This window comes from Eucalyptus grandis, chromosome 10, assembly GCF_016545825.1.
Source record: "Eucalyptus grandis isolate ANBG69807.140 chromosome 10, ASM1654582v1, whole genome shotgun sequence".
NCBI classification, from domain to species: Eukaryota; Viridiplantae; Streptophyta; class Magnoliopsida; order Myrtales; family Myrtaceae; genus Eucalyptus; species Eucalyptus grandis.
The window spans coordinates 7,340,208-7,365,809 of record NC_052621.1 but is presented as its reverse complement, the minus strand read 5'-3'; the positions used below and the strand labels follow the sequence as shown (position 1 = coordinate 7,365,809).

Below are 25,602 nucleotides of genomic sequence, written 5' to 3'. Positions count from 1 at the left end.
TCTCGGGAGTACACGTTTGTTTTTAATCGCATAGGAAAGTGAAGTTCACCTGTCTTCTCTGGGTACGACCTGTGCACTATTTCGGAGACAGCCTCTTAAATTGTATCAGTGAGGTTAAAGAAGCGCTCTCTGTGATTGAGTTTCGGGTACCATTTGTGACTAGTGCGAGAGAAAAAGGTTCCCACCTAAAATAGGAACTGTATGGGCAAATGCAGACGCGTTCAATAGGACAATTTTCGGTAAATAAAGATTATGCAGACATTCTTGTACCTGCTCCACGGCAAGGGGATTATTTGTCTTAATCTGTGTCTTATCATGGCACCGTTCGAATACATGAAGAGCAAATGCGGAGTTTGATCGTTTTATCTCGATCTATGTAATAAACAATGTCTTAGCCCTGTGAAACTCCCAGGAAGTTCGTGCAGCATTTGCGTTCAAAAGGCTAAAAAGCTTCTTCCCGTGGTCATACACCGCAAGAAGATGCTTCTTCCGTCAGAGGTTTCCCATGTGGAGTTACGATCTAGATGGAACCATCCAACCATCCACGAGAATAGCATGCTGCATTCTGTCCCCTTCGTTCTTGGCCCGACCTTGCAAAGCTGTGCATTCTGTCCTCTTCATTCTTGGCCTGACCTTGTGAAATTGCAGAGAGCTAAAGGAAATTACCCTGATAAGAAACATGCTGTGGATCCCCACAGCACAACTGATCTCGAGCGAGCTGTTACCATTAGACCCTGTAGCTCTGTCCTTGGATCTCAGTCCTGAGTGGCAAAGCTTAATTACATTGTAACAACGATGGTCCATGTGATGAACCAATTTATTCTTCTCGACAAGAGCAAGGACAAGTCACAATTTGTACTTCCTTACCCACCTAGTGTATTGGCAGCCCATCTCCCCCTTAATTCTCAAAAGCTCATCGTATGCCTTCGGATTTTGATGATGAAGTTTTTCAGCTCTGGGGACATCTTAATTTCCATGACTTTTGCAGATCCTGCTTACCCAACCCTGACTCAATCAGGCCATCTTTACTATTTTTATGGTGTATTACATTGTTATTCCCATCTGGTGCCCTGCAGAGAGTGTAAAACGCATTGCTCCTCCCAGACGGCACTCAGCATAGCATTGTCATAATAATCGTTAGAACAACAGTGCACTCAAGATGAAAAACCAGGCTGCCAATTCCTGTTTCTCAGTTCACAAATCTCACAAGGATCCTCAAGAGAAGATATGTGGAGGTGGCCTTAGCAAGATTCTCCAGGTTTATCCAACACTCAGTAGCTAGTATACAAGATAACAGCATATAGCACCTTGTCAAGACACAGGTTCCCGCCGAAAATGAATGTTTCATGAAGGTCTCTGGTGAGAAAGAAAGCCAGCTGCAACCCATCTAATGCTCCAATCCATGTTTTTCTGCATTCAAACAAGGAGATCACCACAATTATACTGGTTGGACTATCATAGATGCTATGATTCCCAATTGAGGTATCTGGCTAAGAATTTCTGAGTGAAGAACTTTTGTGCTTTGCAAATGACATTCTCTCTCTACAAGTAAAGCATTTGAGTGGAGCTAAAACATTTGATCCCAAGCAATGAAACATGATGTTTCACTTGATGTGAGTCCCACAATGCAGGGACATTTCACCAAAAGTCTCCACACGAGCACATGCCATCCTTGAAATGGTGAAATCTATTCCTGTCCCTCACAACTATCTCTCGATCATAAATTTTGGAGATGAACTTGGTAGCAGAGTGACAATCCTCACAAACTCGTAAGTTCTTCACTATGCGGATAGAGGTTCCAGGTGGTGTCCTGAGAAGAGCAAATGCAATTGCCAATTTTTCGCTGTGCCTATTCAAAGCATCTTCCTTATCCTCTTCGTTAATATCAAGGAGCACTTCCGACGTAGAAGGAAGATATCCAGCCTTCTTTATCTCCCTCCCCATCTCATCCAACATCTCATAGATTTCCTTATACTGATCATGTGACTTGTCGCCAGCAACAAATTCATAAATCTCATTCTCTAGTTCAATCAAGGTACTTCCAGGAATCTTTCTCATCCCCTTGGTGTCCATAACCTCTCTGATCTTGGTCTTCTTTTCCCAATGCGACATTTTGGCATATATATTCGAGAGCAAAACATAATTTGACTCGTGCATGGGTTCTTTTCCGATTAACCTTTTGGTGATGTCCTCCCCAAGCTTGAGCTCCCCATGTGCACGGCAAGCATTAATTAGGGTTCGCCAAATAACTGGGTTGGGTTCGAGGGGCATTTTCTCAACAAACTCTATGGCCTTTTGGATGAGACCAGCCCGACAGAGCAGATCTACCAAGCAACCATAGTGCTCTATCTTAGGTTCAATGCCAAATCTCTTTGTCATCAAGCTGAAATAATCTCTGCCCTTCTCAACCAAACCAGAGTGACTACATGCCGAAAGCAACCCAATGAAGGCAACATCATCTGGTACCACCCCAGAGGCCATCATCTCATCAAAAAGAGAAACAGCCTCCACGCCACGGCCATGTACTGCAAGACCGCCAATGACAGAAGTCCACGAGACAATTGTTTTGTTACTCATGCTTCTAAACAACCTTAATGCACTATCCACATCACCGCACTTGGCGAACATGTCGATAAGAGCATTGCACAGCTCCACGGTCTTTCGAACATTTTCTCTCACAACATAGGATTCAACCCACCTCCCCAGCTCAAGGGCACCTAAATCCGCACAAGCCGACAACACCAAAACCATAGTAATCTCGTCAGGCTTGACCCCAGCAATCTGCATCTTCCTAAATAAGGCGATGGCATCCCCTGATTCACCCAAACGTACATACCCACCGATCATGGCACTCCACGAAACAGAGTCCAGCTTCGTCATTCCATCGAACACCTTCCTTGCAAACTCGATCCCCCCTCCTCCACCACAACAGCTGTACATGTGGACCATCGTGTTCTGCACATGAACATCTTCATCGAACCCGAACTTGACCACCGAGCAGTGGACCGCCCGGCCCAACCTCAAGTCCCCGATGCCGGCACAGGCCTTAAGAACGAACGGGTACGTGAACTTGTTCGGCGAAATGCCAGACCGAAGCATGAGACGGTAAAAACCCAAGGCCTCCCGGCGTTTGCTCTGGGCACAGGCCCGGACGACGGTGTTGAAAAGGAAGGCGTCGTAGAGGCGAGCGTCGGCGTCGGGCGCGAAGACGAAGGAGCAGGCGAGGTCGACGGCGTCGAGATCCGAAGACGCGGAGGCGAACTTGGTGAGGACGAGCGGGTTGCTGCCGAGGCCCCATTTGATGATGCGGGCGTGGGCCTGGGCGAGCTTCGGGACGGCGTCGCAGAGTCCGAGGGAAGCTAGGCAGCTCTGCTCCGCCGCCCGCCCGTTCGCGACGGGGGTGATGCCGCCGCCGCCGTACGTCGAGAGGCAGGTGAATCTGCGTGCGAGCTTGCTGGCTTTGATGGCGGGCGAGGATTGCATCTGAGCAGTCGGTTCGGACTCGGAATCATTTCTCCCGAGTTTCGTCGTTCATCGGAGTAGGCTCTCGCGAGAATGCCGCTACGCGCTTACCAGAATCTTGAATTTTTGTGATCGTTTGAAACGAAAGCATTGGAAAGAAGGACAATTGCCAAAAGTTGTGCATCAGGCTTTACTAAAAATTGTCTGCACATATTGTGCGCTGCCCGTCGGCCCAGAACTCCCTTAGCCCAGAACTCCCTCCTTAAGTGACGTGGAACAAGAGAAAGACCTCTTTTTTACGCACATTTGGGGACCGAGGCGCGGATGCACCGCCATCCCTCCTCCCCGTGCACCATCGCTCGGGCCGTCACACTCTCCTCGCCCATGTACTACCAAGGCGATCTTAGTCCGTCCCTCCGTACTGCCCCGGATCTAGGTCGTCACATAAACCCTAGATAACATCATGCATACAAGTTGACGAGTAATTATATGAGTGCCAAAAATTATAGGTTTGAATCTTTTGAGTGCCAATTATTGTTAAAGTGCTAGTCATTATTTAAAAAATAATTACTTCAGTACTAATCATTGTTAAAAAATGATGTGTCAATCTCAATTACAAAGTGATTATTGTGCGACGTCGTTTTGAACGTCCACATGGATTACTTTAAAAAAAATGTGCCAAGTCATATTAAAATTTTAATTATAAATCCTAAGTAATTTTGCCAAAATTTTTTGTCGAAGATAGCACTTAAATGATAGTTTTTTCTCCGATTTAAACTCCGTTCGTTTTACGGAAAATGACTTTTAGGAAAACACTTTCTAGATTTTTCAATGTTCGTTTTTACGTAAAATGAATCATCAAGGAAAATGTTTTCCATCATTGAAAAAAACAACATTTAAAAGTAAGGAAAATATTTTTTACTTTTCAAAAATGGAAAACATTTTTCATAACTTCTTCCACCTTACTTCTTTTCACCAACACATTTTCATTTTATTCTTATGCTTTATTTTTCTTTTCTTTTAAAAAAATCGAGTTTTTTTTTTCTTTCTTTCCTTTTCATCTTGTTCCTCGGCCTTGGCCACCGCCGGTCACGGCGGCAATTGACAACCAGCCTTGAGCCAACTTGAGCCTCACCCCAAGCCAGTGAGGCTCCGCCTAGCCCAACTTGGGGAAGCCGAGCTAGCTCAAGCCCGGCGAGCTTGGGCCTCGTCAGATCAAGCGAGGCGGAGCGTTGCTGGCCTGGGGCGGAGCTCGGGCTTCACCAAGCTTCGTCAAGCTGCGGCGGCAGAGGAGGAAGAAGGAGGAGGAAGGAGGAAGGAAAAGAAAAGAAAGAAAGAAAATAAATAATAAAATTTTCGATTTTTTAAAAGTACAAATAATTAAAAATTCATTTTTAAAAAAATAAAACTAATTTTTAGGACAATTAAACATATTAAAATTCAATTTTTTGATAATTTTTCCCAAACAATAAATTAGCTAACGAACCGTACAAAATATTTTCTATTGAAAGTTAGGTTTCATTCGAATACTAGAAAATATAGTCATTTTCCAAAAAAAATGACTTCTAGAAAATATTTTCGAAAATGTGATATTTTCCCGAAAACAGGCCTTAGGGGGTGCATGACAACCCAAAATTTCTGTTCCGTAAATAGTTTTCTGCTCCGCACCTATTTACGGAAGAGAAACTGTTTGATAAATCTATTCGCTTTTTTATTTCTGAATAGATTCCTATTAGAAATAGGTTTGGAAGAGAAATCGAAGCTAAAATTTTCTACTTATGATTTCTGGGAAGAGAAATCAAAAATAATTTCTCTCACTAAACCCTAATTTCGGTGAGTCCTCCCTCATCTCCCTACGTCTTTGCCTCCTCCTCTTCCTCCGCCTCTCCTCATTTTATTAAAAATAAAAATAAAAATATTCATTTTATTCATTTAAAAATAAAAATAAATTATTTTTATTAAAAATAAATTTATTATTATTTGCCTTGAGTGTTTTGCCAAATAATTTTTATATTTTTATATTTTTATTCATTTTAAAATAAATTTATTTGTAAAATAAAATAAAATAGAATAAATAAAATAATTTTATTTTTATATTTTAATTTTAAAATAAAATGATATTTTTATTTTATTTTATTTTATTCATTATTTTTTTGTTACTAAATCATTTTTATTTTTATTTTTTATATTAAAGGTCGTCGGTTGTCGCCCCCGCCTTTTGAAAGGAAGAAATTTTGTATCGTTATCAAACGAATTTCTATTTTTAGAGTAGAAATTTTGTGTTATTATCAAACGGTTATTTTTGCTTAGAAACTCTTCTAGAAATAGAAATAGAAAAATCTATTTTTGTTTCAGAAATTATTTCTGGAATAGAATGGTTGTCATGCGGGCCCTTAGTCTCCCACTTTTTTAATTTTTTTTTCCAACTTTTGATATTCTTCTTTTAATCAACTACTTTGTCTAGAGTTACTTTAGAGAGTATTCTTTGCATATGGCACGATTTCTTAGTGAATGGTTTTTCAGATTGGGATTTTTATTGATAGTAGTCATCATTTCGAAAATCGTCAGAAATTCAGCGGGCGGTGAAATACAAGAATAGTAAGAGTTCCCACCAAATTGGTAGCAGATGTCGAACTGTGAAAGTACAGCATGTTTTCTACAAGAACGACGATACATCCAGGCAATAGGAACAAAGTCAGCAACTTGGCAGCACGAAGCATTGATCTTCATGACATGGAGTGTGGATTGGGACTTACTGTGCCGCAGTATCACAAAATCAGAGAATGAAAATTTGACACCAATGGAATATGGATAGATCGTTCTTGATGGATGTCTGATCAATACGAGAGTTCAGGTCCCGCAATGGAAAGCGTGCAATAACCTTTTGTGCTCGATAATTTGACAAGCAACACTTCTATTATGACTTTGCTTGGCATTTGGTTCCGGTCCATATGAGAAACTTTCGTCAAAACAGGGATCAAGAAACAGGAGATTCTTACTAAAAAATACTTTACTGATCAATTACTCACACAAGAGGTAAAAATACCCATTGACCACTGACATAAAGCAATGTTTTTATTCTTGGAAGTCTCTCATGGAAACTAGGAATGCTTGCGTAAGTTAAATGGCTCAGATGCTCTGTTGGTGTTTTTCTGGCCATCCATTCCATTTAGTTGTTGTCGTACCAAAACTGTGCCTGGAGGTAGTCAACAATTTTCTTGTCCACTTGGAAGGCCTTAGTGAGAACATCAGCAGAAATGGGTGGCCTTGCTCCAAAGACGGAGTTAGCAATGGTAATGACTCCTGGATTTTGGCTGCTCAAACCGGCAAAGGCCAGCGTAGGGGTCTTTCCAAAGTATTCAACTGGAAGTGAATGAGTCCAATTGGGAAAACAAACACATCGCCTTTGTACAAGACTTTGGTGAAGAGAGTGTTGTTCAATTGGTTGGATGTGACGAAGCCGACAAGGAGTGTGCCCTCGATGACGACCAAGACCTCAGTGCCACGAGGGTGAGTGTGGGGAGGGTTTAAACCTCCAGGAGCGAAGTCAAGGCGAGCCATGGATATGCCCAGAGTATTGAGTCCTGGAAACTCGTTGACGGTTGCAGGTGTGACTTTCGATCCAAGTGGGTTTGCAGTATTCCCAGGGTTTCTGAACCCCATAAAGGTGAAGTCATCTGCAGTGGCTTGCTTAGGGTCCTTGCAAAACTCCCCGTTCACAAACACTGCATAAGAAAACAGAACTCATCTTAATATGCATCACTCAATATAAGATGACTATTGTACTATTTATAGTCGATGACAATGTCGTCATGCTACCAAAACAAAACCTTTTTGCATGTTCTGTTTATAGCATCATTGACAAGAAGAAAATAGTATGTCAATAACGCTAGAATAGAGGTTTAACCTGCAGACTTCGGGTCGTTGATGGCCACGCATATGTCCTGAAGAGGACTTGGGTCATAAGCAAAGGCAGTTGCAGTTGCCAAAGCCAAAATGAGAAGGCTAACTGGAAAGGACTTCATTGTGGGCGGGAGTTGGGGCTGATCTCAGGTTCTATTTCCTAGCTCAGAGTATTATTGCTCGAGGGAGGAGTGAGGCGCCTTGCATTACATGGTCTCTATTTATACATGACAGTGCTTGACCTGGTAAACAATTTATGCAGCAAGTTTCCCTGCAGAAGACCAAGTTTTCGATGTTTCTATCTTTATTTCCCCTTTCTTAATTCCAAACAATGAACCGTTCCATAACCACTATGACCGGGTGGCAGTCAACTTGATTTTCTCATCTCCAGCTTAAACAATGCATATTATCAGCTATGGAAGTGCTCATTCATAACTTTTACAACCTTGCATTATTCCTCCTTCACTTCTTCAGCTCTTCAGCATCAATTTGGAGCCGCATGATTAAACAAGGACTGTTTTCTGAACACAGTTTCATGCGTCCAAAGTGGATTGAATTGACCCTTTCTAGAGTAGGAAAAACTCTTTTCACACTCATCTTCACCATGGAAATTTTTGGGCTGCAGATATTTCCTATCAGTAATAATTAGGGGACTTCGTCTGATTTAATATCCCAAACACTGAACTTAGTAGCAATCCACATAGCAGTGATTCACTCTCCTGCTGCACAAAACTTGATTCATTAAGTGCCTTTGGGAACACAAGTTCATGGGAGGTCAGAAATAAGATGCTGTTGTCCAAAGCTGCGACTACTTTACAACCTTATGAGCAGAAAAGTTTTACGAAAGTTAGAACTTGTGAGCAATGTCTTATTCCAAATTCCAATGGCTTCTAGAACTTACATGACATCGCTTACTTGAGGATCAAGGGCGTGATTGTTTCCATGTTGAGCTGGTGGATATTAATTAAGTCACCTAATTCTGTTGGAAAAACGAAGCTTCGGAAGGTTATATAATTCAAAAGAGGATTTTGCTATCAACACCAAAGAATTTTAGCTAATTCCCTTGAAATTACCAAATGTCCCTCTATTGTTTCTAACCTCGAAGCTCCTCTACAGATTTTCTCAGAGAAGTGGGAGAGTTGTTAAAGATGGGTAGATGATTAAGGCAACTTTCCAATCATAATTTTGTCATGATAGATTTTGTGCTAACCATTTTAAGAGACGAAAGTTGAAAAGACAGTCCTGCTGCCTTACGTCTTTGAGTAATGAGATTGCTAGAAGCACAAATTTATTTGATTAATTTTATGCTATATGATATTCCAATGCGCAGTTGCTCCCCAAAAATAAGTTTAGGAGAGTTTTAAGTTAGTAATAGCGAGTCTTCCTTTCATGGTTTCTTAGGTCTGTTGCTTCTATTTTGGAAAACAATTCCTTTTTAAAAATAGTTTTTTTCTATGTCTACTCCCCAGAACAATTTCTGAGTAAAAGAATGTGTTCAGTAACTATACAAAATTTCTATTCCTAGAGTGAAAAAAGAAAATGAATGTGTTTGGTACGATTCATAATTTTTTTTTTGTAACGTATAATTTCTTTTAATTTTTTAATAATTTTTTAAGATTTTCTTTTTCTTTTTTCTTTTCTTATTCTTCCTTGCAACTGTCACCCGCCTACCGACTGCCACCATCACCAATGGTGGTTGGCAAAAGCCGGCGGTGACAATCGGCTAGCGAGTGGCAGCGGACGGCAAGCGGTGGCGAGCGACCGTTGTTGGTTGGACAAGGGGGCGATGGTCAAGGGTAGGGGTGACAAGGAAGAAGAAAATAAAATAAAAAGAAGAAGAAGAAATAACTTATTTCTAGAAATTATTCTCAGAAATAAAAAATTACTTTTTTCTACTTCTTATTTCTTTTGCAAATCTATTCCTCCACTTTTTTATTTCAAGAAATATAAAAATTAGTTAACATTATCAAATAAATTTCTATTCTTTTTTTGTTTTCGGAACAAAAAATTAGAAAAACAAAAGAGCAGGGACATTGCCAAACAGGCCCTTACCTTCCACATATCAAATTTTTATTATTAACAATCTTGAGTTTTCTTCCTAGGGAGTAATATCTACATACAGAAGTTTGAATACTCATTAGTTTTCAGATCATACTTTCGGCTGGTAGGCCTTTTACCTCTCTGATATTAAGATGCTTGCTCCGTTTGTTCTTGTTATCATGACACAAGTGCGCGGGAGGTGACCAAATAGTGTGAACATCCTGGGTGCTTTATGTAACAATGGCATAATAGACTGAAGAACAGGAAGCAAATAACCAACTAGGCAAGTATTTTAGGCGCGTTTGTTTGCACCGTGTTTTGCTTTCCCAGGAACAAAAATTTCTGTTTTTTTGTTCTCGGGGAACAAAAGGAACAGAAACGCGTTTGGGTGCGTTTGTTCCTTTTTGTTTTTTTGTTCCTTAAAACAAAATGGAATAGAAATAAGAAACAATAAATTCTTGTTTCTTATTTCTGAAACACATTTGAGGAATAAAAAAGAAACAAAATTGTGTTCTCCTCTGCGAGCCTCTCCTCTTGCAAGCATCTCCACGGTCGTCTTCTCCGGCGCCTCCCACTCTTCGGCGTCGACAGCCGCCTCGTCTCGAGACCATCCGGCTTCTCCACCGTCGTCCTCTCCGGCGCCGACATGGGCTGCGAGCGTCTCCACTGCGAGCGGGTGACGGAGCTGGGTCGCGGGTCGGCCGGGCGGTGGCGGCGGCCGTGCGGGGCTCGGCCGTGGGGTCTCGAGCGGCGGACGTCTAGGAGCGGAGCGGCGAGGACGGCCGGTCAAGTCGTGGGCCGGCGCGGGGTCGACAATCGAGCGGATCTCGAAGTCATGGGTCACGGAGCGGTGAGATCTGATGCGGCGGTGGCGAACGGAGGCTCGAGACCTGTAGATGCGTCAATCGAGCGTGAGGCGGAGGGGTGGTTGCCGATGCGGTGGAGGAGACGACGATGTGGCTCGGGTCACCGTCGGCCCGCGCGGCGAGGCCGACCTCGCGCCGGGCCGGGCGAGCTCGATCTCGCCCGGATCCGGCGAGGCCGAGCTCGCCCAACGGCCGGCGAGGCCGAGCTCGCCCGGGCCGGCGATGCCGAGCCTCGCCGTGGCCGGGCGAGGCCGCCGCCAAAAGAATAAAAAAAGAAAAAGGAAAAAGAAAAAGAAAAAAGAAAAAAGAAAAAAGGAAAAATAAATAAGAAAATAAGAAAGAAAATAAAAATAAAAACAAAAATATTAAAAAATTAAAAGAAATAAAAAAAATTATACAAACTTACCAAACGTGTTTTTATTCTTTTTATATTTCTGGAACATTTACCAAACGCGTTTTTTTGTTCAAAAATTGTTCCCCGGAACAGAAACACTTTTTTTTTTTTTTTTATTTCTGTTTCCAAAAACAATTTTTAAACGAAACGTTACCAAACGCACCCTTACCGCCCATATCTCTGTTCAACACCTTTTAAATACTGAAACTTCAGCAATTTAAAATTTTCTTTTCTTTGTTAAATAAAACTACAGAAATTATGAAGAATTTCACGACTCAAACGTTTTCTAAGCGTGGAAAGGCACCTGCTCCTTGGAAACTAAGCTAGAAGAGCTCAATTTCGTTGTAACAAGTCTCCGTTTCCATAGTTTCTTAACTTGACATTGTGATTTGCTTTTTACTTTTAAATTATCTTGAGTAAAGTTCTAGGAGAATCTTATCTATGATAGTTTGAATACTGAAGAGTTTTGCCAATCATAATTCTTGGTAAAAGCTAGCCATCCTTTGTGATAGTGGTCGGAATGGATGAATCGTATAAGCTCGTGCAGCATAGCTTTAGACCACGTTGGCATCACCCTAACGGAGTTGGAAACACAAGTCAAACCGTGAATTATACCTCTTTGAACGTGAATCTGCACCGGGCATACGAAACAGTAAAGCAGAAATAAAAAGACGTAAATTCCATCGGAGAAGACCACTTCCATATCAGACTAACGGAAAAGAGGACAGGTCAAAGTGATGGGTGCTTCGACGTAGCAGCTGTGGAACAATTCTTTTCTGGAGTAAGAAATTAACCAGCACACCGGAGACTTGGTACCTGTCAGGTGTTCCTTATCATAGAAACATAATACCAGGTCAGCACTACTTTCATCTATAAAAAGGAATCAAGTGTCCATGCTAGACATCTCACTCCTATCTCAAGCAAAGAAAAGAAGAAGATATCCAGGCCTGTAACTCTCCTGTCTGCAACCGCAATGAAGTTCCTTCCAACTAGCCTTCTCATCTTGGCTCTAGCAACCGCCGCCGCTTTTGCCTTTGACCCAAGTCCTCTTCAGGACTTCTGTGTGGCCATCAATGACCCCGAAGGTTGGAGCTCTGCTCTAGGGACAGTCGAATCTTTCCGTTCTGATGATGCTAAAAGAACTACCCTGGCAAGTGTTTATGCTTAGATAAGCCTAACAACGTGAATTCTGTTTCTTTTGCAGTATTTGTGAATGGGAAGTTCTGCAAGGATCCAAAACAAGTCACAGCAGATGATTTTCTCTTCAAGGGGTTCAGATACCCAGGGAATACCGCAAACCCACTCGGATCAAAAGTCACGCCCGCTTTCGTCGACCAATTTCCAGGACTCAACACTCTTGGTATTTCCATGGCTCGTATTGATTTTGCTCTAGGTGGCCTGAACCCTCCCCACACTCACCCTCGTGGGACCGAGGTTCTGGTTGTCACTGAGGGCACACTACTTGTCAGCTTCGTCACGTCCAACCAATTAAACAACACCCTCTTCACCAAAGTGTTGTACAAAGGGGATGTGTTTGTGTTCCCAATCGGTCTCATCCACTTCCAGCTGAACATTGGAAAGACCCCTGCGCTGGCCTTTGCTGCTCTGAGCAGCCAGAACCCAGGAGTCATTACCATTGCTAATGCAGTATTCGGATCAAAGCCACCCATTTCGGCTGATGTTCTCACAAAGGCCTTCCAAGTGGACAAGAAGGTTGTTGACTATCTACAAGCACAGTTTTGGTATGACAACAATTAAGTTGATACATTGACGTCCAAGATGTCGGATTACCCCTGTATGCTCCATACATGATTCCTGGGATTGATTATTGCTTTGCAATAAAAGAATTGCTCTCTATGAAACCAATGATGAATGTTTGAGTAATAAAAGATGATTCTTAATAAGAATCTCTCTCTCTCTCTCTCTCTCTCTCTCTCTCCCTCCGCCGCAATATAGGCATTGAAAGGATTCCGAGTAATGCCTGACAACAATTACATTCACACCTTGGCTAGTGGGTTGAGTTTGCTAAATATTCTGGTGCAATAACAACTAACGAAAAAATGTAAAGTTTGGCCAAGCTAGAATATTACATAAGAAGAACCTCAATAACACTATTATTTTGTCTTGACATTTAAATGTTACAGGGAACAAGCATATGTTTAATACTAAAACAGTGGCTAATTCACGTTTTTTTACGCTTCTTGATTCTCGAAGCACAAACACCAGTTTAGAGCTTTACCAGAGGCCAAGCAGAGCCATCCTCTTGAAGGAACTCCAAGCGCGTGTCATCTCTTCTTGCACTGAAAAAGTGGAGTGAAACAGGCAAACCACTATTTATTGACATTGGAATAAAAGGAGGATTAATGTGTGGTGGCCCCATTGCAAAGTCAGTCTTATACAAACTCTTAATCCTTGTAGAAAATTAACAAAACAAAGTAAGGCAGAAAATTACATAAGATGTACTTCTTTATCAGAATGATGAATTTACTTGAGTTAAACAATGCTATCAAAGCAAAATTATTCACACGCTGATACTTGAGATTAGTATGCAGTGATCAAGTGACATATCCCGTTTGGAAAGTTAGTCAGAGACCTGGAGCGAGCAAGATGGATAGAGACCTTTGAATTAATTTTTCATTACAGCCCTCGAAAGATTTATGAGAGAGAGAGAGAGAGATATAACAAACAGTGGAACCTTTTCAAATATCAGATAACAAACAATTGTACTAGTACCCAAAGTTCAGCATGTTATTGGAAAGAATTCTTCTTTGTAATATAATGAACAAGCGCAATTACTCTTGTGAACATCTGCCTAATGGTTGTCAAACTAGTTCTGTGCTTGCAAATAATTGATCAGTTTATTGTCCACTTGGAAAGCCTTTGTAAGGACATCAACATTGATCAGTGGCTTCGATCCAAAGACTGAATTTGCTGTGGTTATGAGACCCGGATTCTGGCTGCTCAAGAAAGCAAAGGCCAGTGCATTAGCTTGTCCAATATTCAGCTGGAAATGAATGAGGCCTTGTGGAAACATGAAAACATCTCCTTTGGTCAAGACTTTGGTGAAGAGAGTGTTGTTCAATTGGTTGGATGTGACAAAACCGACATAGACCGTACCCTCCACGACCACTAGCATCTCAGTGCCACAAGGATGAATGTGGGGAGGGTTTAGACCATACGGAGCAAAGTCAAGGCGGGCCATGGCGATGCCAAGAGTGTTGAGTCTTGGGAATTGGTCGACAAAGGCAGTCGTTACTTTGGATCCGAGCAGATTCGATGTGTTCCCAGGATATCTGAACTTTGTGAAGGAGAAATCATCTCTACGGCAAGCTTTGGGTCCTTGCAGAACTTTCCATTCACAAACATCACAGAGTTGCTGTCGTTGGTGGCTACACATAAGTCCTGAAGAGGACTTGGGTCGGAGGCAAAGGCATGGGATGATGCCAAAGCCAAGAGGACAAATGTTAGAAGGAACTTCATCATGGAATATTTTCTGAGCTTCGATTAGTCTGTCTCGGAAATTCTGTTCTGTTGAGGATTGTTGTGAAACACGGCTCATCTATTTATAGTAGTTAGTCATTTGACTTAGTCCCAGTCAACGGGCCTGCAGGAAGCAGCCGAAGCAAGGAACAGTGCTAAGTCTATAACAATTGTTTACTCTTCCGTGTGATTGGTGAACCATTCTACAACTTCAACCCCCTCTTGTTTCTAAACCCGTTCTAATTGAGAATTAGTCATTCGATGAAGCATTCCCACTTTACTTCTCATCTTTTTACATTCTCAGATTTTTAACTTTAGACGCCATGTTCAAATTTTACATTCTCACTGCCCCTATTTGATTGCTGTGGTTATATTGGAGGGAGAATCGGTCTGTACTCTAGGCTATCTAACGACATAAAGAAAACAATTTATTTTTCACATGATCTCCAAGGATTAGCCTTATTTGTCGGATGTTATCGAAAAATCGATCTTCAGGACTACTATTGAAAAGATATATACTTGATGATATTCTCGGTAATCTTCTTGGGCAATCGTATCGATAGTAGCTTGAATAGTGAAAAGTTTGTAGGTCATACTTTTGGTGGAAGCCAGTCATCCCAATGATAAGGTGTAAAATTTGGCATGTAGATATGGATGGATCATCTGAGTTTTGTGAAATATAGGTTTACAACGTGTTCACAGCAGCAAATTTAAAAACGAGTCAAACCATTCATTTACCTCTCCGATACAATTCAAACAGATTTTGATTATTAATCTTAGATCATCCAGATGGTGTGAAAACCCTGCATGTTTTATATGAGAAAGTAAACATAATGTCTGTAGGAAATAATTCGGCAGCTTGGCAAGTGTTTCATGGTGAAGGATGGAGATGCATATGAAAACACTTTACCTACATCATTTTCATTTGACAGTTTGGTATGATCATCCGAAGCACTTCCAGAAGAACTGGCCCTCGCTCCATCCAGCTGAATCCGCATAGGACATCAAAACAGTAAAGAAGTAGGAAACCGAAGATTTACATATTATTGAAGAAGTCCACTTCCATATCAGATATCATGCTTTTTCTTAACAAGGAAAGAGAATAGGTCAAAGAAAGGGGCATTTTGTTGCGGCAGTTGTGGAACTATTCATCTCTCGGAATAAAAAATGAACTACCATATCTGAGACTTGGTATAGCTGTAGATCTGGGAAGTGTTGCTTGTCATGGAAAATCAAATACCGGGTCAACACGACTGTCATCTATAAAAGGGGGTGATGCGTCCATGCAAAACATATAATATCATCTCAAGCAAACAAGTGAAGAGGTAGATATCAAAGCCCTGACCAGAGACTCCCCATTCCACCATAATGAAGTTTCTTCCAATTAGCCTTCTCATCTTGGCTCTAGCAACTGCCACCAGTTTTGCATATGACCCGAGTCCTCTTCAAGACTTCTGTGTGGCCATCAATGACCCAAAAGGTTGAGCTCACTGACGCATTATTCGTATCTTTCTGTTCTGTGTAATGATGCTATAAGTATTTCCGTGAAAGGAGTTTCTGCCTAGATAAGCCTATTAACATGAATTCTGTTTCTTATGCAGTATTTGTGAACGGAAAGTTTTGCAAGGACCCAAAACAAGTTACAGCAGATGATTTCCTCTTTAAGGGGTTTAGATATCCTGGGAATACTGTGAACCCGCTCGGATCGAAAGTCACACCTGCTTTCGTCGACCAACTTCCAGGACTTAACACTTTGGGCATTTCCATGGCTCGTATTGACTTCGCTCCGGGTGGCCTGAATCCTCCCCACACTCACCCTCGTGGGTCCGAGATTCTGGTTGTCGCTGAGGGCACACTGCTTGTCGGCTTCGTCACATCCAACCAATTAAACAACACCTTCTTCACCAAAGTGTTGTACAAAGGGGATGTGTTTGTGTTCCCAATTGGTCTCATCCACTTCCAGCTGAACATTGGAAAGACCCCTGCGCTGGCCTTTGCTGCTCTGAGCAGCCAGAACCCAGGAGTGATTACCATTGCTAATTCAGTGTTCGGATCGAAGCCACCCATTTCGGCCGATGTTCTCACCAAGGCCTTCCAAGTGGATAAGAAGGTTGTTGACTACCTTCAGGCGCAATTTTGGTATGACAACAATTAGGTTGACGCATTGAACTCCAGATGTCAAACTACCCTGTATTCTCCATACATGATTGCTGAGATTGATAATTGGTTCCCAATAAAAAAATCGTTGTTATTGTAACTGATCGTGAACGTTTTGAGTCATAAATGATCATTCTTCATAAGAATCTCTCTCTCTCTCTCTCACGCACCCCCCCATATGCAATGCTGGCTTTAAAAGGTTTCCATGTTCTGCCTGACCATTACCACATGCAAACCTTGGCAAGCTGCTCGAGTGAGTTTGCTGAATATACCCGTGCAATAACACGTAAAATAAAACTATGAAGTTTGGCCAAGCTAGAATATTACATCAGAAAAACTTTAATAACACTATTCCTTAGCATTTAAATGTTACAGGGAACAAGCATATATTTAATTTCATGACACTAGCTAATTCATTATTCTTTTTAGCATCTTGACTCCCTAGTACAAACACCGGTTTTGAGCATTATCAGGGGCCTAGCAGAGCATCCTATATATAGACTCTCTCTGCCTCTCGAAGGAACTCTGCGCACATGTCATCTCTTCTTGCGTTGAAGTCGAGTGAAATAGGGAAACTGCTATCTATGGACAATGTGAAACATTTCTTTACTGAATTGGAATTATTTGGATAAATAAATGAAGATCCTCAAGATATACCACTCATGGTCATTGTAACATTTTATGGGCATGAATGGAACAAAGAGATAATTAATGTTTGGTGGCCCTATTCCAAGGTTAGTCTTAAACAAACTCTTAATCCTTACGGAAAATAAACAAACCCAAAGTGAGGAAGAAAATTACATAAGACGCAGCTCTATATCAGAATCATGAAATTGCGTGACTTAAACAATGCTATGAAGGAAGAATTATTCACAAGCTGATACTTGAGATTGGCCTGGAGTGATCGAGTAATATGTCTCGTTTGAAAAGATAGAGACCTGGAGCGAGTAAGATGGAAAGAGACCTTGAATCAGTTTTTATTTGAGCCCTCTAAATATTTACGAGAGAGAGAGAGAGAAATCTTATCATAAATCGGATAACAAACAAATGTACTAGTACCCAAAAGTGAGCATGTTATTGGAAAGAATTCTTCTCTGTAATGTAATAAACAAACACAATTACTCGTGAACATCTGCCTAATGGTTGTCAAACGAGTTCTGTGCTTGCAAATAATTGATCAGTTTGTTGTCCACTTGGAAAGCCTTTGTAAGGACATCAACATTGATCAGTGGCTTCGATCCAAAGACTGAATTTGCTATGGTTATGAGACCCGGATTCTGGCTGCTCAAGAAAGCAAAGGCCAGTGCATTAGCTTGGCCAATATTCAGCTGGAAATGTATTAGGCCTTGTGGAAACACGAAAACATCTCATTTGGTCAAGACTTTGGTGAAGAGAGTATTGTTCAATTGGTTGGATGTGACAAAACCGACGTAAAGCGTACCCTCCATGACCACTAGCATCTCGGTGCCACAAGGATGGATGTGGGGAGGGTTTAGACCATACGGAGCAAAGTCAAGGCGGGCCATGGCGATGCCAAGAGTGTTGAGTCCTGGGAGTTGGTCGACAAAGGCAGTCGTTACTTTGGATCCGAGCAGATTCGATGTGCTCCCAGGATATCTGAACTTTGTGAAGGAGAAATCATCTGCTACGGCAAGCTTTGGATCCTTGTAGAACTTTCCATTCACAAGCACCGCAGAGTTGCTGTCGTTGATGGCTACACAGAAGTCCTGAAGAGGACTTGGGTCAAAGCCAAAGGCATGAGATGATGCCAAAGCCAAGAGGACAAATGTTAGAAGGAACTTCGGCTCCGTGAAAGAAAATGACTTTCACGAAAATATTTTTCGGATTTTCCAATATTTGTTCCACAAAAAAATGAAATAATCAAGGAAAATGTTTCCATCTTTGGAAAAAACTAACCTTTAAAGATGAGGAAAATGTTTTCCACTTTTCAAAAGTGGAAAACATTTTCCATAACTTCTTCCATCTTGTTTTTTTTTTTCACCAACACATTTATGCTTTATTTTTCTTTATTGTTTTTTTTAAACGAGATTTTAATTTTTTTTCCTTTTTTTTTTTTTTTTTCATTTCATCTTCTTCCTTAGGGGCCGCTCGCCGGCGATCGGCTACGAGCTAGCTCGAGCCTCGCCCTAGGCCGGCGAGGCTCCGCCTAGCCCGATCTAGTGAAGCCAAGCTCGGGCCTCCCCAGATTGGGTGTGGCGGAGCCTTGCCGGCCTAGGGTGGAGCTTGGGCCTTGCAAGATCCGACGAGCTGGGTGAGGCTCGGGCATTGCCAGAGGTTCGCCGAGCACTAGCAAGCCGCGAGCTCGCCAAACCGGGCAGAAGCTCGAGCTCCCGATCCAGGCAAGCCCAAGCTCTGCTGCTAGATCCGATGAGCTCGCGGCTCGCCAAAGCCCAGCAAACCTCTAAGGAGCTTGGGTGAGATCGGCCGAGCCTCAAGCTTGCTAGCTCTGGTGACCGCGTCTTGGTTGGCTGCCGGGCAACCGACCATCGTCAAGCTTGCGGCGGCGGAGGAAGGAGGAAGGAGGAGGAAGAAGAAGGAGGAAGGAGGAAGGAGAAGGAGGAGGAAGGAAAAGAAAAAGAAAGAAAATAAATAAAAATTTAGATTTTTTAAAAATATAAATAATTAAAAATCATTTTTTAAAAATATAAAAAAATATAACTATTTTTGTGGTCAATTAAAAATATTAAAATTCAATTCTTTGATAATTTTTCCTAAACAATTAAATTAGCCGACAAATTGTGGAAAATATTTTCCACGCAAAGTTCAGGTTTTAGCCAAACACTAGAAAATATAGTTATTTTCCAAGAAAATGACTTCTTTGAAAATATTTTCTAAAAATGTGATAATTTTCGCGAAACGAACGGACCCTAGCCTTTAGGTGAGCCGGTGAAAATTTTAGTATTTTAATAAATGTTGTACATAACTTTTGACACTTTTAATATCCTTTATTCTATTAAAATTTTAATATGACTTAACACATTTTTATTAAAACCAATCCACACGGACATGCAAAAAAATGTTGCGTGGTCCGAAGTGGCTGGCTTGCCTAAGAACGACATCGTTGCCCTCTTCTCTCTCACTTGCTCACACATAGAGACAGCCTCCTTTCTTTTGGGGTTTCTGCCCATGGCAGTCACCGACGCGTCCTCCTTGAGGCAGAGGATATTCTACCACCTGATCTCTTCGACCAATTCCAACATGAAGCGGTCGTTGCTCTCCTTCTTCGCTGGGAGGGAAACCAGGTCCTTCGCTTGTGTTTGATTACCACCTTTGTCGCCTGCAACTTCCTCTTTATCCTCAATCCAGCCACTCGCTTCTCCTCTACTTGTCTCACCAATTAGGGTCTTGATTTTGAGGGCAAATCAATTAGGATTTTAATGGAGATTTTCTATCGAATTGCAATTTAGGATTTATAATTTGGAGCAAACGCTATAAACGACGTGATTTGGGGTCTATATATTGATTGGGCACGTTGATTAAAGAAATTAATAAAAGATTGCTATGTCGGATTTCCGGTTATTGAAGTTGAAATTGATACTTGAGTAATCTTTTTCTTTTTTTTTTCAAATGCAGTACTTAAGTAATTTGAAAAAAAAAATTAACGCTAAATTGAGCGCCATGCATAATTTTTGACATTCTAGTATACTTTTTTTGAAAGAATTGGGATGCTTTCATAACGTAATTATAGTGCAACTCTAATTTCCTATATGTTTTTAACTTAGAATTATGAGAACGTGATGCAATATTCAAGTAATTAGGCATTGATAATCCCAAAGCACTTTGGGCTTTGCTAATATTCCTAAGTTTCCAAATATATCCCTGAAATAATAATATTAATAAAGAATTGTGTGATTTCTGTATATTATATAATAAAAGTATTTATATGATTTACAAGATGATTATTCATGGTAACATAATATCACGCTATTAATTACAATCAATTGAATCAATCATAAATATGCACAACTGGAAAGATATACGCAAAACCTTACATAATAATTACATGAAAAATTGAGGGGTATATATATATATTCCTAAAACGTCTCATTACTTAAGTTGGAGAATCATTTTTCCCATATTATTCATGTTTCGTTACACGCTTATCTAGTAGTAATTTTTTTTTTTTTTTTTTTGGGTTTGATATCTAGTAGTAATTATATGCTAACCTATTGCCGTTAAGTTCAAACAATACTTACGTTTATGTTGCGAGTCTAAATCCCATTAAAAAAAAAAAGTTAGTACCACAAAAAACTCACTAAAACATTCTCAATTTCGACTCTTATTCTGACCCTGACGAGTAGGCCAAGGATCAATGTGCCAATAGTGGGACTAGGCCATGAGCTGGCCCGAGGGACGGTCATGAGCTGAGTAATCCATTCGAGAATCGGCAACCAAATGATTTGTTATAGAGTGTTCGACCATGGAAATGCTATTCGACCATAATTGGTTGCAGGACAATCACACATCATTATGGATTGGCAGACGATCATGGCTCAATTTTGCTTGGTCATTATACTGGCCACGGTAATTCCATCAAGTTGTTGTATCGGTCATGGACAACCATGAATTAATCCAATTCAATCGTGAGTGAGGTGAATTGATCGATTCCACACAATTACTTGACAATCGAAAACCGACCATAGATTGAGTAAGCTTAATGCGGTTCAGTTCCAAACTAGCTATAAGTTGTGATGCAAAACCCTAGACTGGCCCATGGACCAACTAGAGGACTGATCGACTGGCCAAGGCCTAGCCCTTGGAACCATCCAAGAACCCCATTTACAAGGTACAAGGGAAGTTCGAGCTCGTTTTTGCCGGTTAAGTTTGGTTACATTTGGCTTCGTCCGATCATGGCTTATGCACGAATTTCAGGACAAATAACATAGTCAGTCACGATTAGACTCGATTAACTCCGCCCAATGAGATGGCCTTTAAACTTATATATTTTCCTTTGGTGCATTTAATGTCTTTGGCATGTAGTCATTTAATGCATGTTAACTAAGGGGAAACACTTGGCGCCAAATAATCTTGTCATTTAAAGGTAATAATGAACTTTGGATTCTTGCACATTAAGAAAGAGTGAGTCATAAGCCTATTAAGAAGATTTAGAAACCAAGCTAGATAGGTTAATCTTCTTGAAAAACAAGAATCAAATGCATTAAATGGGGATAATGAGTATGGAGGCTTAGGTGTCTCAAGTAGTTAATGAAAGAATGTGACTCATGACTTAAGGAAATAATGGCAATGATATTGCAAGCCAAAGTAGGGCGCCACGTCTCCTCCATAGACTTGCCACTTCTGTTCTCCTAGGTTTTGACTTCCTAGTTTTTCGAGACTGCTCGATCTTTTCTACTTTCCAATTTTATAGAGCTCTTTGTGGTTTGAATTTGGAGATAATTTCTCCATGAAAGTTGTTCAAAACATCTTGGCCTACAACATATTTCAATTTCATATTTTTCTAAGGTGAGATGTTGGGACAAAGATCCAATCATTTACCATCTAGAACCTGCTCAAAGTGTAGTAAAAACAATGATCATATTACTTTCTTGAATTTTTATAAAATTTTCTCTTTCGAATTTGGATATACTTCATTCACAAAATTTTAAAGGACATCTAGATTACAATATACAAAAATTTCAAAGAGTTTTGTGAAGATTTGGATTTCGAAATTGATCTTTCTTTACGGTCATTAGATCTGCTCCATGAGCAGATTGTTAGGTTGTATTCAATGATTTACTGCTCTTTCCACAACACAAAATGGATTTAGCTTCCTTCATAAATAATGTTTTGTAAGATTTTCTCTACAATATATCAAAATTTCATAATTTTTTGAACTTATTTGATAACGCAATGACATTGATTTAGGAAATTGCTCAAAACTGTTTTGCTCCCTAGGATGAGAGTCACACGCCCAAACTTGGAGGGGAGGGGGCTGCATGCTCAACTTGAGGAATAAACCAATTTAGAGTCTTCTTGAATTAGGATAAGGATGTATTATATACCTTTGACCTTTGGACTCTAGTTCTTCAATGCCAAGTTGAGGTATCCCCTAAAAGGATAGGCCATAATGACTACTAACCTAGAACTTGGAGATCAAGTTTGCAATATGAACATATCTAGCCTAATGATTACTCAAAGTCCAAGCATTAAATGAGAGAGACTTAATTATTGGCTTAGGTGTCCTCACAATAATTATATGTAATTATTCTATGACGACTCAATCCCTTAGATGGACTAATGGAAAGATGAGTAAGTGTCGCCCGTAGAAACTAGACTTGCCACCCATATCTTTAGCTTGCTACCTCCTCATATTAGGTTGTCCATCTAAATGAACATGATTGGTCCGCTTGGAAAGATCATCATAAGAAGTTTGCCTAAAAATAGTAACATTTCCCCCCTCATTTCCACACCACCTCCTCTTCCCCCCTCACTCTCTCAACCTTACCCTCATCGTCGCCCTCTCTCTCCCTCTTGTGGCCATGCCTCTCTTGCTCTTTCACTCGTGTGCACATTGTGCGGTCACCTAAACCATCCCTTGAAATGTTGTAAGTAAAATCTCTAACTCTTGGTTAGGGCAATAGTTTATATCGCCGAGTTTAGTGGTGTACTCACCCGTGTAAGCTGTATGTATGTTGTGTTGTTCTTTTGTATAGTTTGCTCATGTTTGCATGATTGAATGCGTTCACGCCCCGGGACGAGATCAAGGTTCACTCGGCTTGAAATCGATGTCAAGTCGCGATAGCTTAAGGTCATGAGGTCTTCGATCGGCATTGAGGCATATTAGTTCCAAGCCTTGGTGGGTGCGGGGATTGCTCAAGGCCGCAAGGCCTTAGATTGGCATTAAGGCATGCTGGTTGCAATTCTTGCTTAATACGAGGATCGCTTCAAACCCACGAGGTCTTGGTACGGCATTGAAGCATACCGATTTCAAGTCATGCATAGTACAAGGACCGGCCTATGCGTAAAGTTCAAGTCACGAATCAAGAATCATACCTGGCATATTATATTGTATGATGTTGAGGGTCAAGACATACTCACTTAAATGAGCATGTCCTCAGGCCTTGCATACGTCGAATAATATAAAAGAAGAAAAACCGGCTTGTGTGATGCATTTGTGTGATCACTTAAAGAAGAAAAAACATCCATCACTACATAGCGTTAGGAGCGATGCCTCATTCATAGAACGAGATGCTCTGGTTGAGTCAGGATGTTTGGTTCTTGAACCCAGAAGCCTCGGGAAGCTAGCCCCACGAAGCTTCGATCGAGCTAAAATGCCATGGTTTATCTAAGAAGCCTAGCAAGAAGCTAGAAGCCCTAGTCGAGCCGAGAGAGCCTAGTTACGCCAAAACGACGGTAAAAGAATCATTGCATGCATACTTAAACTAGTAGGGAAGGAGTTTGGGTCGTTACACCTCAAATTAGTATATTTATGACAAATTTATCTTAAACTAATTTTTTGACCACCAAAATTCTAAAATTGGTACGCATTTGAAAAATTTACTCCAAATGATCATAAAAATCTTAAGCTTATACATTTGTAACAAATTTATCCTAAATTAATTTTTTTGACCGCCAAAAACTCCAAACTTATATATTTATGACAAATATATCTTCCATCAAATTAGATAAATATTACAAAAATGACAAAATTGGTGCAACTATGACAAAATGAGAGTAAAATCTTAAACTGATACACCAATAGATTATTATGTGTTATCCAACTCACATTTTGTTAGTAAAATTTAACAAAAACTTATAAATGGTAAATTTCTCCTAAATGTACCAGTTTAAAGTAAATATCAAAAGTATGCCAATTTGAGATTTTTTGAGGTCAAAAAATTAGTTTGGGATAAATTTATCACAAATGCACTACTTCGGGATTTCTTGTGATAATAACCCTAAAATCAAAACTAGGAAATATAAGAGTTAACAAATAAGTTGGAAAACATATGATACAAATCAAATGAAGAAATAAGTATATGATCATTTTTTTCATAATTCTCGTTCGCTGATTAGTAAAATGGGGATGTATGCTAAAGAATGATCATTTTTTCTGAATATCCGTCCCTTTTCCTTCCTCATAATTTCTTCTAAAATTTGTTCATATACCCATGTCATTTCGGGAAAGTTTTAAATAAGAACTTGAAATGCCATCATTTTTATCAAATAAATGTTTTAAATGAAAATTGTTTCAAATAAGAGCCTAAAGTGAATCTTATTTCAAATAAAAACTTGAAGTGGTCATATCAGTCTCAAAGAAATGTCTTAACTCATTATTTGATAAGGGCAATTTTGTCTATTAATTTTTTTCTTTTTTCCATGAAAAAGTAATTTTTCTTTTAAAAAGAGAGAGAGAGAGAGAATAGAGACAGGAGGGAAGGCTCTCTCTCACTTGTGGCCATTGCCCCATCACCGGTGGGCCGGTGGCGATGGTCAGTGGGGTTGTCGACACCTAGGTGAGGGCCGACGACTCTTGCTAGAGGCAAGAGAGGGCAGCGACCCTCTCTTAGATTTAGGCAAATGTTGCCCGCTCTCGCCTCGGCTTGGGCGAGGGTTGTCGGTTCTCATGCAAGCGCTTACGATCATTACCCAATGCCCCTAGATCCCACCTCTAGTGAGGGCTAGTGGGCCCTTACCCAAGTGCCGGCGACTCACTGGCCAGCGACGCAATCCCACTAGTGATAGGGTGGCAGCCACATCCTCTTGCCCTCCTTTTTTTTTTAATTTAAGTTTTTTAATTATTAATCTAATTATCAAGCCAAAAAATTATAATTTAATCTAAATGACGAAAATATCTCCAGTCAGCTAGAATTTTTTGCTAGCCGGTGAGTTGGTGAGGCTAGACCTTTATTTGAAATAAATATAACCACTTTATGTTATTTTTTGAGATTAATAGTCATTTCAGGCTTTTATTTAAAATAAGACTTACTTCAAATTTTTATTTGAGGAAAAAAAGTACACTTTGGGCATTTTCTGAAATTTTCCCTGTGGTTTTGATTAAAAAGTTACATCCGAGTTTTACCAGCGAAAAGAAAAAGGAAAAAAGTTACATCCGAGTTTTACCAGCGAAAAGAAAAAGGAAAAAGTTACAGACAAAAGCCTAGTAAAATATCCGAAATTCTGAAATTTTACTTGTTTCCTTACCTTTTTTTTTTTGTCGTCTTTTGTCGGAACCTTGTTTCCTCGTTAGCTCCGAAGAGGTGCACTTCAATTTCGAACCGTATTCCTCTCACCTCCGCAAACAGCGAAGCAGCCTCAAAGCTATATAAAAGGAATAAC

General features: G+C 40.5%; 4 protein-coding genes and 2 pseudogenes across 4 annotated transcripts; 2 read left to right on the top strand and 4 right to left on the bottom strand.

The window, feature by feature from the left end:
- Positions 1-225: 225 nt before the first annotated feature.
- On the bottom strand, positions 226-3,690 carry LOC104437045 (pentatricopeptide repeat-containing protein At4g21065). Its single transcript, XM_010049917.3, has one exon. It carries the CDS (start codon positions 3,481-3,483, stop codon positions 1,639-1,641), a length of 1,845 nt encoding a protein of 614 aa, XP_010048219.1. The 5' UTR covers positions 3,484-3,690; the 3' UTR covers positions 226-1,638.
- Positions 3,691-6,616: 2,926 nt separating this feature from the next.
- Positions 6,617-7,556, bottom strand: LOC104437048 (germin-like protein subfamily 1 member 13). Its single transcript, XM_010049919.3, is given in 3 exon segments — positions 6,617-6,814; positions 6,817-7,187; positions 7,370-7,556. Coding segments are annotated over 3 exon segments (672 nt in total). The 5' UTR covers positions 7,488-7,556; the 3' UTR covers positions 6,617-6,631.
- A 4,035-nt stretch (positions 7,557-11,591) lies between these two features.
- LOC104439371 (germin-like protein subfamily 1 member 7) lies at positions 11,592-12,537 on the top strand. Its single transcript, XM_018870606.2, has 2 exons — positions 11,592-11,750; positions 11,870-12,537. Exons 1-2 carry the CDS (start codon positions 11,639-11,641, stop codon positions 12,421-12,423), a joined length of 666 nt encoding a protein of 221 aa, XP_018726151.1. The 5' UTR covers positions 11,592-11,638; the 3' UTR covers positions 12,424-12,537.
- Positions 12,538-13,492: 955 nt separating this feature from the next.
- On the bottom strand, positions 13,493-14,162 carry LOC108958152 (annotated as a pseudogene).
- A 1,329-nt stretch (positions 14,163-15,491) lies between these two features.
- On the top strand, positions 15,492-16,353 carry LOC108958367 (germin-like protein subfamily 1 member 7). Its single transcript, XM_018870607.2, has 2 exons — positions 15,492-15,625; positions 15,747-16,353. The coding sequence occupies exons 1-2, from the start codon at positions 15,514-15,516 to the stop codon at positions 16,298-16,300; spliced, it is 666 nt and encodes a 221-aa protein (XP_018726152.1). The 5' UTR covers positions 15,492-15,513; the 3' UTR covers positions 16,301-16,353.
- Positions 16,354-17,438: 1,085 nt separating this feature from the next.
- Positions 17,439-19,451, bottom strand: LOC104437047 (annotated as a pseudogene).
- Between the last annotated feature and the right edge of the window lie 6,151 nt (positions 19,452-25,602).